The sequence below is a fragment of the Antedon mediterranea genome, chromosome 1 (assembly GCF_964355755.1).
Source record: "Antedon mediterranea chromosome 1, ecAntMedi1.1, whole genome shotgun sequence".
NCBI classification, from domain to species: Eukaryota; Metazoa; Echinodermata; class Crinoidea; order Comatulida; family Antedonidae; genus Antedon; species Antedon mediterranea.
In genome coordinates this window covers 15,808,686-15,825,093 of record NC_092670.1, presented here as the reverse complement: position 1 = coordinate 15,825,093, position 16,408 = coordinate 15,808,686, and the positions used below count along the sequence as shown (strand labels likewise).

Below are 16,408 nucleotides of genomic sequence, written 5' to 3'. Positions count from 1 at the left end.
TACCTAAATAAATTCCTTTCATTTGACGATTGTGGGTCACATGGCATGCAATAGTATGCACTATAGAAAGGTCATGCAATTATTTGTACCATTACACTCATAAACATTCATTATTTGTGAACTATTTAACAAGGCAAGATCAGCCAACCAACAGTACATTAATAAGCACCTATTATGCGAACCTACCTAAATACTGTGTATATACTATTAAAAGCCAGTGCAGCACCAAGTCTTTTGAAGACATTTGGATGAAGTGCCATGCTGTAAAGTCTCTTCAGAAGTGACTTTGCATTAATTGGCGATTTCTCCTGCTGAGCTTTTGTAGTTTGTTTGATAGACCACTTCAAGAACTCTTTCACACATTTAGCGCTGTAGTCACGCAAGGCTGTGTCTGTAGGATGAACGATACCATCCAAGATGGCATCCAGGAGCGACATAGTCTCTTCGCTTTCAAACTTTCTGTTGTTTGTAAACCAATGGATGAGCTGCATTACAAATGGTTCAAACAGTTGCTTGGCAACCTCCTCGACATCACAAGCTAGTTGTAACAGAGCAGGGAATACTCTTTTATAGAGATTCTGCATGGGGCTCTGAAATTATAAACAATATATATATTACTGTAAATGCAGAAATACATTAATAACCACATTCTTTCAGTAATTTCACACGGCCAAAGATCCTATAATGATGGACTGTAGGATCAAGAACTGTTTTTGCATTAGTTACCTTTGCTTGGGCTTCTCCTGTTTGCTGGTTTCCACGGCCCAGCATGTATAAAACAATTGTATGCAATGATTCACATGCTGCAACCTAAAGCAAAAAAAAATAGTGAAACTAATTGTTGGCAACAAATTCATTTAGTTGAGAATGAGACAAAGAATAATCTTACTTTTGTCTGTCTGTTACCACCAGAACTCAAAGCCAACTCTACAATTCTTGGTAAGAATAGGTCTGGAAAAAGACACATTTATACATTAAAAATGAATAAAATGTTTAAAAAATTAAAAATTCAAATAAATATTCTGAAGAGTAGAATGTCATTTTATTTAGGAAGTAACTTCCTAAGATTATAAAGAGAAAAAGAATATTAACACAATACCTAGATTAACAGTTGGTTTGATGTCAACAAATGGTACAGGAAATGGTAACCTTGGCTCCCTGTCCCAGGCTACAGCAATTCTCGCAATGTCTTCACTGTTGGTGTTCAGCATACATGAATTTACTTGTCCTCCCAGTGAGCCTAGGAAATCTAGGATGCCTAGTTGTATCTTTTTCAATGGTGTTTCTTCAGTCTGACTAGAGGTTTCCTTTATTTTGATAAGGCTTGCTCCATGTCTACGATATCCACTTTTACTTGAAATTTGTTCAGCTTTGACTTGGGCTGTTTGGACAGAGAGTAATAATCAAAGATTTAGATTCGGTTTCCACACAGGTGGTTGTTACTGATTTTTAAAATAGTTGTTGATTTTAGAACAATTAACAAAACCGTGTTCTAAACTACATGCATAGTACTGTTGAATTCACCATGAAAAAGTGAATGAAAAAAAGTAGTCATATCCGTGTATTTATGAAATCAAAAAATAGAATTATTTTAAAATGTATTAATGTTAAAAAACAATAGACAGACAGATGTTTGTCATATTTTCTCCATTTTATTTTTTGAATAAATTCAATATACTGTTTTCTCAATCTACCTTTTATACTTGATGCCCTTAAATAATCATCAAAAATTGGCAGGACCTCATTGTACAGTGGTCTTAGTTTATGTTGTGGAATGTTACTGGTCCAAGTCTTAAGTGCAGATAGACCAGTCTCTGCTATTTTCAAATAACCAAGTCCTAGATTGAATGTAATCTATATAAATAAACAGATAGCTGATTATTTGAATTTGTTAAATCAATCAATAAAACTTTAATTTTTATTTCATAAACAAATATTTGTTCCCACTAGCAACGCAACGTAACACAACGCTACGACATATTGATGCTGTATTGTGTAATCACAAGTGGGAACCGACAACGCAACAGTGCTGCAAACATTGCAGGTTTGATTTCACGCAGGCGGGGGCAAACACAATTATTGGAAGGGCATTTTCTTACGTTGCGAACCAAGCTTTAATAGGGGTATGGGGTAGGTGTTTGCCATGGTGTTTGCCATGTAGTGTAAAAACATATATTGCCCCTCATTTATTTTACAGAGAAGTGTCAACTTAATAGAGTTGTCCCAAAGGATGAATTAATGTACTGAAGTAATAATTTCACCTTCATCACAGGAATAAGCTGCTCAAGAATATCCTCCACAATCTTGTATGGAAGAGACAGAACATAGTTAAGGCAGGCCAAAAGCAGGTCATGCTTGAACAACTTCAGTCGGGTCAACACTTCCAGTGAGAATTTAGTGAACAAAGTGAAACAGATCTTTCTCTCATTCTGCGACACTTCTTGTTTTTGTGTGTAGGCTATGTCCATACTGTCTTCATTACCATCATTACAGTCCTATTAGAATAAAACAGAAAATATTATTACTGTTTCTCTAGCAGATAAAAGATAATTAGCCATAATGCAATAATTGAAATATAAATAGCATAATGTAATGTAAGGAAAGGATAGTGGTTGCATCCTATACATCAAGATCTTTGAAATATTCATTCTTCTCATTTGGAGAAGACAACAGTTTAGAAGACAATCAACCAAAAAATAAATGTGTTTTGGTATGTTTACTGCAGTAAACCAGATATTAAATGCAATCAAACAGATAATAAATGAAATGTGTTGCAGTATGATTTACTGCAGTAATTGAGAATAAGGCAATCAACCAGATATTAAATGCAATCAAACAGATAATAAATGAAATGTGTTGCAGTATGATTTACTGCAGTAATTGAGAATAAGGCAATCAACCAGATACTAAATGCAATAAAACAGATAATAAATGAAATATGTTGCTGCAGTATATTTACTGCAGTAACTTTCTTTTACCTCAAAATATGAGATTCTTTGAGCACAAGTCATACACACTGCTAACAGCTTGTAGAAGCCGCTAATGAGGGGTTTCTGTGTAGACATTATGATGATTTCCTGGCTGAACTTTAACAACCATTGCTCAAAAAGGGCTCCTTTAGTTTCCGACAGAATATCGCGACAAAACTCTACCAAGTTGATGAATATTTGGAAGTCTTTGTAATTTGATGGTTGTAGACCATTTATTGGATCTGATGATATGTCACCAGAGGGTGCAAGCTCATCTAACAACTGAGATAAAGAAAAGATAAATAATATAATTATTATAATAATATTTTCAAAGGTATTATCTACTGATATTTTTCAGAATTCTTTTCTAAAGTATGAAAATTGGACAAACAACAGTTGTCTAATGTTTACTCATACATTAATACAGTTAATCACAGGGGTTCTCAACATTTTTTTAGTGTACAGCAAGCAAGTCCAGCAGGTCAAATCTACCATAACAGGTAGGGTCCAAGGTCCCCTAAACCTCTCTTTAAACTACTGCTTGTTGAGCACCTTGGCTGCCAAACTATTATGATACAAGTATTAATCAACTACTTCATCAACACCTTGCATACAAAATCTATGACACTACAGTGGGCTTCCATATTAAGACTAAACATAGAGATAGCCTTATTTGGTAAACTGCTTATGTGATGCATAGTAAGAGGACACTGATTAACCTCATCTTCAGTGGTCTGCTTCTTTGTGGCTGTCAGGTCCAGCTTTTGTAGAATCTTAAGAACAGACGTTAGAAGTTCATTGTATATCATCTTATGAATTTCACATCGCTCCTGATAGTTGGTACCAAATGCATCAACCTCCTAGAAAAAGAAAAGTCAGGTTGCAGAAAGTTAAATGAACATTAAAAAAACGATACAAAATAACTTACTATATATAATATCCCTACCATGGAAAAGTGGTATGGTAAAGTACTGTACATGATCCAAAATAGTCCCAGAGGGCTTGACTATGCAATCTTTGGAAAATTATAGGATTATACTAAAATTGCATTGGATTTACCATACGTCACAATTTATGTCACAATTTAGCCCAGATTAGTAGCTGGGATTATACTCAATGATGGGATTATACTTGGGTAATATACAGTATATATTAAAAGATGTAAAACCTTCATGAAAGGACTGTCAAGAAGCTTAAGCCACAGCTGCATGTAATTCTTGTATGTGATGGTTCTGGCATCTCTTTTGATATCTTCTATGTCTTCAGCTGTCAGTTCCATAACATCTTGATCCTGTCCCTAAATTTGAAATCAATACATAAATACTATTGAATTCTAGAGACACTCTAAACATTGTTTAAAGTAGTCTAAGTATTAACATGTTGGAAATAGTGTGCATTATACACTGGAAATAGTTAATCTATTGAATTATGTTAATAAAGATGGATGAGGATATAGATACGGCTGTAATTTAAGTTTCTATAGACCAGATGGTCATGTATGCAAACTAGATTCTTCAATGTTCAGTGTGATGGGTATCAACATGGTTAAGTATGCGTCAAAATAATTGTTTTCTATTGCCATTGTCAATGCTGATAGAAACATTAGACACATGGTCAACTGTGCAAATAAGAGGCAAGAAATTAAATGCATGGTTGACTGTACCAATAGCCACTTCCAATAATGATACTGTACTTACCATATCAAATTGCACCTTGTGAGAAATGGTTTTTAATATGCCTTGATAAACTGTTGAAAATAAAAATCAAAACATTTAATTAAATCAAATTACAAATTGATGAATACATGAATGAACAGATGAAAAAGAATTAACTTGTTTGTATGGACTTACCAACAACCGATAGAAGGTCTTTAAGAGTTGAACCTTTAGGTGCAAGAGTAATAAAAACATTGAGTATTGCATTTGTACACAGAAACTGTTGAAAGGTTGGCACTTGTGGATAGTTGTTGATCATGACAGAGCAAAGATTCTCCAAAGACAGCAGAAATGAATCAGAAAGCTGACAAAAAAAAACCACTTTAAATTAAAATCCCTTTGTTCACCCAATCTTTTTTCTCTCAATATTTACATTTATTAGAAACTTCACTGCTGTGAGAGATGTTAGTTTTAAGATTTGGTTTAATTTACTTTTTTACTGTTTTTATGTTTTACTGTACTGCATTTGAAATTTGGTGAAATAAATGCTATATGATATGATAACCCCACTACCCTTCTAAAGGATGCACAAGTCAGATGAACAACTACTGCAGAAACAGTGTTAAAAAAGTCAGATGAACAACTACTGCAGAAACAGTGTTATAAACATATGACAATTGCCTCTACCTGATCCAGTTGTTCAATAATACTGGCAAGCGCTTCCAAAAAGTTTGGTAGGTGGCTAACTTTCTCCTCTGAAACATCTTGTCTATATACATAAATGAAACTTGTTAAAATAAAACAACTATACTATAAGAGGGTTATAACAAAATGTATAAACAAAACATCTTGAAGGGGAATACTGACTGTAGGTAAATCTGTTCGCTTCTCTGAATCATTTCACTGAACATAAATTGCACATCTTCTTTGGATAAAAATAGTTTGCAGGGCTAGAAAAAAAAACCAGAACAATGCAAATATCAGTAAATTCTAGGTCAGGGACATAAAATATGTACAATAAGGGGTGACTACAATAGGGTTGATGTGTCCAGTTTGAGTTCTGTTATTTGACAATATTAGTTTAGTATTCTAAATCTAATCTAATTTCTGCTTTTAATTAGGTTATATGCATGATATGCATATAACCTCTTGATTCTGTCAAAATCTTTATTTATTTATTTATTCTTTCCTTAGCACTATTTTGTCCGTGCATTATCTTGGCATCAGTTTAATCTAGCTAAGTCAAGTTTTCAGAGTATATTCCTCATGGCCAGGAATCGATGTGGTTATATTTTCACGATGCGTAATTAAAAATTACGCGGTCTACGCGCGATTTTACGAAATCACGTTTGTAATCATATCTTCACAAGCATGAATCACAATTAAACAAAATTTGGTACTCATAAATTTCAGGTTATATTTCATCATATGGCAATAAAATTACGTGCGTAGCGCATATAACGCTTGCGTTCGCGCGCTTAAAATGTTCAAAATTGTCAAAATTTATTTTCGATGAAATTAGAGTACGTTTCAGGCAATTTTAAGCGTTTAAAAAATTGCCATGAGTGCGCAGATTTTTGCACGCGCACTGCGCGTTAAACGTTGATGCGCACTCTTTTTGCCCTATTTCTGTTTTACAATCTTTCTTTAATAATATCATCATATTTGATTCAGGTTTCAACTCGAAATTGCGTTATACGAGCACGTCAAAAGTGACTGGCTACGCACGTATAAGTTAACAAAATGGTGAAAATATGCTCAATTTTAAAATTAATATATATCGTCAGAATGCAGGGGAACACCTATTTTTTATTTCATTTTCTTGAAGTGTATGTATCATATGTATGATTTATTATCAAATAAAGAGAACAAAAGTTGATTAAGTCATCATTAATTGCATATTAAATTTAAAAAAAATAATTTCGACAATCAAACAAATTATGACATTTTCTTAGGCCAAAATAACAAACTTAACATTAACTTTCTTCCTTCAAAAATTCATATATTAAAGTTAAAAGTATGTAGTTTGACAGTGCATCATTTGTATACATTTTAAAGATGTCATCATAGTAAAAAATTATAATTCATTTCGGTATGTAATAATCTATTTGCATTAAAGTGGTTACTGCATAGTAAATACACGGAGGAATTTTTCTACAACTTTCAGTCAGTTGTGTACGGCTCGGTGGTCTGTGCTCGTGTCTATGGCATTCAAGGTACCGAGATCGAGTCTCACCTTGGGAAACGAAATAAGATTTTTTTTTTATTATCCGTATTGTTTGTTCAAATTTATTTCTTAGTGTATAGATTATACACATGATTTATAATGAAATCTAGATAAAAATTAACTTATGTCTTTATTATTATGTAACAACAAATGTGGTTTATGACATTATACGCATATGGATCTTTGATCGGATTGTGATACCGGCTATGGTGTTCGCGTTAGCAAGGTCCTATCATATATTATAAATAATTAAAGATTCTGAGAAAATCAATCAATCAATATATCTTTTAAAAATCAATTATCTTTAATTAAATCAATGCATATAACCTATAATTCGTCATAGTGACGAATTAAATCTAGTTGGGTTTAGATCAGATTAATGACACCTTTGGAATCAAAGTTTCCCTTTATATCTTCTAAATTCCTGTATAAATGTCTTACTTCTAAGTTTGATTGTAACCTTGTTTCGTTGTTTTATTTTAATGTTCCTGTTCGTAATCTTCGTAGTAAACCCTTTCTTCATGTTAAATTTTCTCGTGTCAATGTTTGTAAAAATGGTATTTTCTGTAGACTCTCGTCTTTGTACAATTCTTGTCTTTTAAAAAATAATTCTTTAGATATCTTTGACTGTAATTTCTCTCAATTTAAATGTATTATTAATGAAATTTAAATAATCTTATTTACATTTTTGTATATATTTATATTGGCTTATATTTTATAGTTTGGTTATTTTATTTTCAACCTGTTATTGGTGTTTTACACTGTTGGCTTGAAATAAAGAATAAAGAATAAATAGGAGATAGCCATGGTATTAAAAAATAAAGTGCTCCTTGTTTGTTTCACAGGTAAGTGTCCCTCAATAAGGGTGTACCTCAGGTTCCAGAAATACCTGTAGCTACAAGTAGTTGCACTTACAGCTGCAAAGAAGCCATAACCTCTGACTGCAGTTGCTAGGTCCATACTGTCACTGGATGGGTTGTCAATAATACTTCTAAATTGTTGAATAAACCACTAAAAAAATGAAAAAAAAACACAAACTTTTTAATTGTCATGATTGTTGATGATTGTGGTATCATTGTCTTATTGTTATATTTGCGAAATCTACCTTAAAAATAGCTCTGCCCTCACTGTCAGACTTCTTAGCCTTCTCTACCAGCATGTCAGCTAACACTTTAAGAAAAGAATCCAGACACCTGTATCCCGCTTTGCTCATGTCACGATTCTTATGTTTTGTCCAATCATAAATCTTCTGATAAATTACCTATAAAATGATTCAATGTTTTGTTTACTCTTCAAAAAAGATTTTGTGATAAGGATTACTACAATATATCAGTTGACTTACCATATGATCTCTGTATAGGTAATCATTGAATTGAGGTGCATGTTTGGTAAACAGCTGTAAGCCGGCCTTAGGGATGTTATACCTCACAAGCGTAACAGTTGGGTCGATTGCCATACTAGCATAGCGGTAGATTACTGCTGTGTGTTCAGATTCTTTAAAATAACAATAAAATGAAAGATCAAGCACAAAATACTTGGACAAAAAAAATATAGTGACAAACTATTTAAAATTTTTTCCCATATTGAAGATGATACAGATTACATTTTAATAAGCTCCTGAAGTGGTGTCTAGAAAAAAAAAACTCAGATATCTGACTTATATAGATCTAGAAAACTCAGATATCTGAGTTTTCTAGACACCCCTCCTGAAGATCCATTGGTATGATCTGTTGGTACAAACCTATTTACTAAAAAAAGTCAACAACTATAAAGTACTATACTATTTTTTCAAGTAAAATGTTTTTCATTTAGCAGTGCAAATAAATAAAGACAACTGGCTATAATTAAAAATGACTACCTTCTTCACAAGACTGAGTAAAACTTGTCAGGTAATGAGTGAGTCCGACAAGACATCCAGCAATGGTCGTAGTCTCTGGTTTTTTGTTTTTAGATGTCATCTAAAAATAGACAAACAGTATTTAGTATAAAGGCCAATTTACACAGACGAGCAGTAAAGGTAATACAAATATAGAACCTATGTAATTCCTTATGACCATTTACACACAACATGGAGCGGACGGGTGGTTTACAGATTCTTTGTGGGTCAAGCTACACGGGTTTCTGCTTACTGTTACTGCTCAACTGTGTAAATTGGCCTCAAGACTATATTTTTACTTGTATATTTTTATATTATAGTCACAGTGCAGAATCTCTGATCTTCTGCACATCCACGTGCTTGGTAATTCTTTACATATCACACATTCAGAGATCAAAGATATCCGACAGATATAATTACTATACAAATATTTAAAAAATATAATAATTTACTGATTTTTTGTTTATTTACTATACCTGATCTTTTAATGTTTTGAGGTAGACCTGCAGAAGTTTCTCTGAAAGTGATATCATTAGTTCGGGGTAAAATTCTGCAAAAATGCCCAATATCACGTATAAATGTTGTTTAACTGAAAATATAAAATGATATAAATGAACAGAAATGAATGTTGAAATAAACATTAAATAATAGGCCTAAAAGTAAGAGGATCTGAGAGGGAAAAAGGTTGTTTGGCAACTAAATATGCTGGAACTTGGGTGTGTACTTCTTAATATGCGGACACCAATGGGCTACAGAATGTGTAACACTGATTGAATAGCCTTCCAGCCAGTCAAGGGCTAAGCTGTTGGATATTTAATTTATCTAACCTGTTTGCGGGAGTTTAGTGGGATTCATTAAATCACCGAAAAACCTCTTGATCATAAGTTCAGCTTTCAAATCAGGACCGCTTTTGGTCTTACCAACCACCTCAAGCAGCTGAAAAAATACAAACGTAATAGTTTGGTAAATTTAATAATAATAATGGAGTCTTATATAGCGCCTACTACAGTACAATGTTTCTAAGCGCTTTAAACACAAAAATGATCAGAGCAGAGGAACCATTTACACTGCTTCGTTCTCAACATTTCCATACAAGAGCTTGCTTGATCAGTTTAGGTTATTAAATGAATGAATGGGGTTGGAGAAAAAATTAATTTTAACATTTTTGCTTACTTTAATAAGAACCACAAAGGCCTTCACTTTAACCTTTGCTTTAGGGTCTCTGCAGGTGATGGCAAAGCTGACATCCTTGATAGCTACAGCATAAGGTTCGATCTTGTTTTTGATCTTCTCAATAAACTTTACCAAGAAATCAAGTAATTCAATTTTACAGTCAAGGAACTGTGAATATAAATTATTAAACATATTAAATGTAACACTCCTAAATAACACATATACAGTATGAATGGTATTCTTGTAACCACACATTTCCATAAGAGGATGTATTTCTTGAACACAATTATTAAAGATGTATTGTCCCTTGAAACACAAAAAATGAAGGTTAAAATATTCTAAATTTAAATTGGCCATATCAAAGTAATATTAAACTTATTCACTTTCAGTCGAAAATTTGAGTCGAAAACAACAAGTTTACTGAATTAACAGGTAAATTAGTTTTATTACATTTCATCTGGAAAATCGTCGCGAGCTAAAGTAAACAAAAATTTCAAACTACGAGTATGCATTATGATGCTAATTAGGATTGTTTACACCTCGTCACGGTTAAGAAGGTGTTTTCACACAGATTGCAAGGAAGTTTTATGATTATGCATACAGAGAAGCCAACCAAGAACGTTCCATTATGGGATATGTTTTGATCGAAAACTTTCACTGGAAGTCAAAGTTATTTTTTTAACAAAAAAACATCTGTATTCCAGTTAAATGATTTTTTTTTCGACTAATTTTTGATGAAAGTTAATAACTATTATGATACTTCAAAATGACCTACTTTTTTTCGAAATCTGTTTTGTTTTTTATGGAATTAGTCAAAGGGAAAATACATCTTCTGGCCCCGAAACCTTGACTCAGAAATACTGGGATGGTGTCCGGCGGGGGATAGTTTTACCTTAGTTAAGCATAGTTAAGCATAGTTAAGCTTTGTTACATTTTTTTTTCTCACATTATTGATTGTCTCCATCCCCGAAACCTCGACTAAGAAATACCGGAATGGTGTCCGGCGGGGGATAGTTTATTACCATTATTTAAGGTCCTATGTAAAGCACCTAGAGGGGTCAGTGATCCATTAGGCGCTATATAAATACTGTTTATTATTATTATTATCTTTAAGTAAATTCTGTGACACCTTATGTTGTTAAAGTTTATTGGCATTGGTGCACTTAGTTTGCCGGAGTTTAGACCGTCAGAAAATGAATAATTTATTAATAAGTTCAGCAGTTATGGCTAATCAAATTTTCTCTTGATACATTTGGTGTACATCCCCATTAGAACTTTTTGGTCAAAATCCTTATCAGATAATAAATTTAGCAGGTGATTACTGTGATTTTATTTATATTCCAAGAGAGCTAATTATTAGCTCTCTTGGAATTGATTGATTAGGACAAGGTACATTCTTCAGTATGCAAGGTCAATGGTCAGGCAAAAACTAGCAGAATTCGGCAATGATCAAATAGTTTAATGACCTGCCTATCAAAGTTGGACTTAAATAAACACATGTCACAGTAGGAGGTTAAGTGACATTTACCCGAAGTTTTGAAAAACTTTGGGTAAAAATTATCACATTCTCTAATGGAGCTGTACAGGTAATGTAGGGGATTACCCTTTACACATTTGTTATCATTTACTGTCACGGTGGTCAGACTTACCTCATCATATTGGATAGCTGTTTTTAAGAAACATAAAATTCCTTTTTCTTCATTGAAAAGAACAGATGAGTAGTAGGCTGCAAAAAGCAAGAAAAAAAATCAAAAGATTTATAAAATAATTCATTATTAGATTAAGTATTTATAACTTTTTAAATTTTATACAAAAAGTTATGTCAGTTAAGATGTATTGTCCCCCAAAAACATGAAAAATTAAGAATAATTAAATCAGACTTTGAATATGTTATTTTGTAGTTTTAACCAAGTTTATCACTTCAATATAAAAAAACAAAAAAAATCATGTTTTCACTTATAAAATGACAAAATAAATGGTAAAATTCAACCAAAAATCTATTGGCTGGCAGCCAATTTGACCATTTTTTGCTTTAAATTACATTTTTTTTCCAGGTAAATACATTTTTTTAATCCAATTTTTTGTCAAAGTGGATAACTATACTGTAGTGTAGTATTATGGGGATATGACCGGTTGGGCCGCCGACAAGTTGAGCCGCCGGTAATTTCTATGAAACGCCCAGTGCGTCTTTTACGACATTTCGCGTAGTGATAGAGGGGTTTCCTAGTACATAAGTTCATGGTCTTTAGGTTTATTGTGTCATGAAAATAAATAATAATTACATACTACAATTTTGTTGGTTTGAACCGCCATAACAACACAGCAAAGGAAAGTAGTCATATTTAATAATTTAATTGTTTTTAATCTTTCAAGGTAAAAATGCAGTGCACTCCATAATATTTTTCTCGCGTAAAATCACGTTGTCTCTCAGGACTAATAAGTAATAGAGTATTGATACTCTTCGAATGAGGTTAAATAATTATTATTTTTTATCTACTATCTTTTAATATCATATTTGATTGAATTTTACAATGTTAATACACAGAATATTTTACTAAAAAACGGTGATTTTATGCAATTATTTTACCGAAAAATGGAGTAGGCCTAGTTCATACAACTGCCGCCTAAAGGGGGAAACATGTTTACGTCATTTTTGGCTAAAAACGATCACTTTCGGTCATGTTTTAGGCCTTATATTTTGGAATCTACAAACAAGTCAGATATTCATAATTATTTCTCTTTAATTATAATATTTAATAATATATACTAAAAACCGTGATATATAAACTTTGGAATATACATCGTTATTATATCTAATAATTAATATAAATAGAACTTCTATTAAATAGAAACGAGCACCGGCGAAAGTAAGCATTTGGCGTTTCATAGAAAATAACGTTTTTCTGGCGGCGGCTCAACTTGTCGGCGGCTCAACTTGGCCTAATCCGTATTATGTTACATTAAAATGGAATATTTAAAAAAATTGTTTTAAGAATTATTTTTTCAGGGGGACAATACAATAATAATAATAAAACTTTAATTTACAATAACAACAAAATAAATTAAAAATACATTGAAGAAGTATAAAGGGCGTTCACCAAGTAAGTGGGACGAAACGACCATTAAGCGCCTGCCATTCCAAACGCCGACAGGCAAGGAAAAGAAAAATCGGTACAGTACTGACCTATTTTAATTTCTGAGGCCTGGGATAAGCAAGTGGTTGACAAATCAGCCGCTAACAAACAGGCATGTTCACCAGAATGCGAAGAACTAGGACTTTTTAAAAAACCATGCAAAGATACCAGTATTTCATTGATTTCCTGTCCCATTTTAGCAGCTCAAACATAAACTAAAAAATACATTTTAATTAATACAAAAAAATCAAAACAAACTCGCGCGCACACACACCACCGCACCATAACACACATGGAGATTGACGAAGTACATTCAGAGCGTCATTTCGACGATCGAGCATTCTCTACTTCTACGGAGCGCCATGTATGCCTTTATTTATTTATTTATTTTTATTTATTTATTTTATGTCTTTAGGCAATGTGGCCAAGGATTACCAATAGTGAATTAATCACTGTCCTATCAGATAGGTGGTAATCCCCCTGATACAGGGGCTATTGTGTGAACCAGTTCACCGGGGTAACCCCTACTCTTTTTCGAATAATTTTATTTTATTTTATTTTATTAGTATTCAATCAAAACCAACAGCGATAAATACCGCCACTAACAGGTTTGAAACATAAAACAATACAACATCAAAAACGGTTAACAATAAAATATATATATATATGAACTGGGTTTCTTTAAAGTACACACAGGTTATAACTGTGTACACTGGACCTACGGTTTATAGTCCTTATCCGAGAAGACTTGTTCCACCGCCAGAACTAGGTGGAAATAGAAATAGTACTAGTACCGGGACTAGTACGGTAACTGGTTCAGTGGACCAAATTTAGCACCAGTGGAGCACAGTGATATAAAATAGAAATAAGTCACTAATTTTAATATCTTTTCGTATGTTAATACACTCTGCTTAATTGGACCCAATTTGGAGCCAGTGGAGCACAGTGATATAAAATAGAAATAAGTCACTAATTTTAATAATCGTTTCGTATGTTATTACAGTGTGCTCATGTGGACCTAATTTGGAGCCAGGGGAGCATAGTGATATAAAATAGGAATAAGTCACTGAATTTTAATATCTTTTCGTATGTTAATACACACTGTGCTCAATTGAACCCTATTTGGAGCCAGAGAGCACAGTGATATAAAATAGAAATAACTCACTGAATTTTAATATCTTTTTGTATTTTAATACACTTTGCTCAATTGAACCCTATTTGGAGCCAGAGAGCACAGTGATATAAAATAGAAATAACTCACTGAATTTTAATATCTTTTCGTATTTTAATACACTGTGCTCAAGTGGACCCAATTTGGTACCAGGGAAGCACATTGATATAAAATAGAAATAAGTCACTGAATGTTAATATCTTTTCGTGTTTTAATACACTGTGCTCAAGTGGACCCAATTTGGCACCAGGCGAGCACAGTGATATAAAATAGAAATAATTCACGGAATTTTAATATCTTTTCGTATGTTAATACACTGTGCTCAAGTGGACCCAACTTGGAGCCAGTGGATCACAGTGAATAGAAATAAGTCACTGAATTTTAATATCTTTTCGTATTAAGCATATTTGAATACCTACCGGTATGGTACCATACATGTTCGACAATACAGTGTGACATATCTCTATTTAAAAAAAAACAATATTTACAAAAAATAAAAATTACCGTCGAGGTTCGAACCCCGGCCGATAGCACTCAAAACTGAGCATTACCCGTTACGCCACCAATTACATGACTGAAAAGCTGATAATAATCTATTTATACGTGTATTACGTAATTGATCATTACGTCATAAATATCAATTAGCTCAGTCGTCTGAGGGGGGGTTTTTATGGTTCGGGCGAACCCCCCCCCCCCCCCCCCTTTACAGCGAACCCCCCTTAACCGACTGCGAACCCCCATCCCCGACATGCCCAATACCTCACCCTCATCTCCGAAAATCGTCCAAATACGTGCCCCACAGTACAAAAAGTTGTTCGTAAATTAAAAAATTCGTAAACTCGTTCGGAATAACTATAACTCATACAGTACCTTTTTCCCTGTATGAGCGTACTTCGAGCGATATAGTCTGTAAAGAGTTGCAAATGAATTGCGGATTTTAACCTGAAAAATAAATGTTTGGTCCCTGCATGTAACATGATATTGACGCGTCTCACAGCGAGCTGGGGGACGAACGATTCGTACAAAGGACACCGCCAGACAACTGCGTACCAATTGTTTAGATCACTGGCAGTCAGGCAGCATGCATAAAGTATATAGCCTTCCGACATACATCAGTATTTATGTGTGGCTATGAAGTATAATGTATCATAGAGGATTATAGTGAATATTAATATTTTACACTATAATATCTATGGTATCATGTACTGTAGTTCACATTATGGCATCCGATTATTTTTTTCTAGACCACCAGCCGATACGTACTCAAATGTATCAATATCACCTATTTACATTGGCATATTTAATTTCCTCAACAGTCTAGACAGTTAAGATATACAGACAGTCTAGACAGACAGACAGTCTAGACATTTCAGACAGACAGTCAGTCTAGACAGACAGACAGTCTAGGCAGTTTAGACAGACAGCCTGGACAGACAGACAGTCTAGACAGTTCAGACAGACAGTCTAAACAGACAGACAGCCTAGACAGTTCAGACAGACAGTCTAGACAGACAGTCTAGACATTTCAGACAGACAGACAGTCTAGACAGACAGACAGACAGTCTAGACAGACAAACAGTCGAGACAGTTCAGACAGACAGACAGACAGTCAGTCTAGACAGGCAGTCTAGACAGTTCAGGCAGACAGTCTAGACAGTTTAGACAGACAGACCGTCTGGACAGACAGACAGTCTGGACAGACATACAGTCTAGACAGTTCAGACAGACAGTCTAGACAGACAGACAACCTAGACAGTTAAGACAGACAGACAGTCTAGACAGTTCAGACAGACAGACAGACAGTCTAGACAGACAGACAGTCTAGACAGTTCAGACAGACAGACAGTCTAGACAGAAAGACAGTCTAGACAGTTCAGACAGACAGTCTAGACATTTCAGACAGACAGAGAGTCTAGACAGACAGACAGTCGAGACAGTTCAGACAGACAGTCTCGACAGACAGACAGTCTAGACAGTTTAGACAGACAGACAGTCTGGACAGACAGACAGCCTAGACAGTTCAGACAGACACACAGTCTAGACAGTTCAGACAGAGAGTCTAGACAGACAGACAGTCTAGACAGTTCAGACAGACAGAGAGTCTAGACAGACAGACTGTCTAGACAGTTCAGACAGACCGACAGACAGTCTAGACAGACAGACAGTATAGACAGACAGACAGTCTAGACAGTTCAGACAGACA

The 16,408-nt window shown here is 33.9% G+C and overlaps 1 protein-coding gene across 1 annotated transcript in view; it reads right to left on the bottom strand.

Moving 5' to 3' along the window:
* The window catches only part of LOC140058542 (DNA-dependent protein kinase catalytic subunit-like), a 43,907-nt gene extending 30,656 nt beyond the window's left edge, over nucleotides 1-13,251 (bottom strand). Inside the window, exons 1-22 of the mRNA XM_072104206.1 lie at nucleotides 13,085-13,251; nucleotides 11,550-11,626; nucleotides 9,901-10,068; nucleotides 9,555-9,663; nucleotides 9,204-9,316; nucleotides 8,710-8,809; nucleotides 8,194-8,345; nucleotides 7,957-8,112; nucleotides 7,767-7,862; nucleotides 5,492-5,574; nucleotides 5,312-5,393; nucleotides 4,820-4,988; nucleotides 4,667-4,716; nucleotides 4,138-4,266; nucleotides 3,689-3,829; nucleotides 2,979-3,251; nucleotides 2,262-2,495; nucleotides 1,695-1,854; nucleotides 1,100-1,381; nucleotides 890-951; nucleotides 727-810; nucleotides 187-590 (exon numbers count right to left, since the gene is read on the bottom strand). Coding sequence (XP_071960307.1) covers nucleotides 187-590; nucleotides 727-810; nucleotides 890-951; nucleotides 1,100-1,381; nucleotides 1,695-1,854; nucleotides 2,262-2,495; nucleotides 2,979-3,251; nucleotides 3,689-3,829; nucleotides 4,138-4,266; nucleotides 4,667-4,716; nucleotides 4,820-4,988; nucleotides 5,312-5,393; nucleotides 5,492-5,574; nucleotides 7,767-7,862; nucleotides 7,957-8,112; nucleotides 8,194-8,345; nucleotides 8,710-8,809; nucleotides 9,204-9,316; nucleotides 9,555-9,663; nucleotides 9,901-10,068; nucleotides 11,550-11,626; nucleotides 13,085-13,229 — 3,269 coding nt within the window. The 5' untranslated portion in view covers nucleotides 13,230-13,251. The remainder of the gene's footprint in view (nucleotides 1-186; nucleotides 591-726; nucleotides 811-889; nucleotides 952-1,099; nucleotides 1,382-1,694; nucleotides 1,855-2,261; nucleotides 2,496-2,978; nucleotides 3,252-3,688; nucleotides 3,830-4,137; nucleotides 4,267-4,666; nucleotides 4,717-4,819; nucleotides 4,989-5,311; nucleotides 5,394-5,491; nucleotides 5,575-7,766; nucleotides 7,863-7,956; nucleotides 8,113-8,193; nucleotides 8,346-8,709; nucleotides 8,810-9,203; nucleotides 9,317-9,554; nucleotides 9,664-9,900; nucleotides 10,069-11,549; nucleotides 11,627-13,084) is intronic.
* Between the last annotated feature and the right edge of the window lie 3,157 nt (nucleotides 13,252-16,408).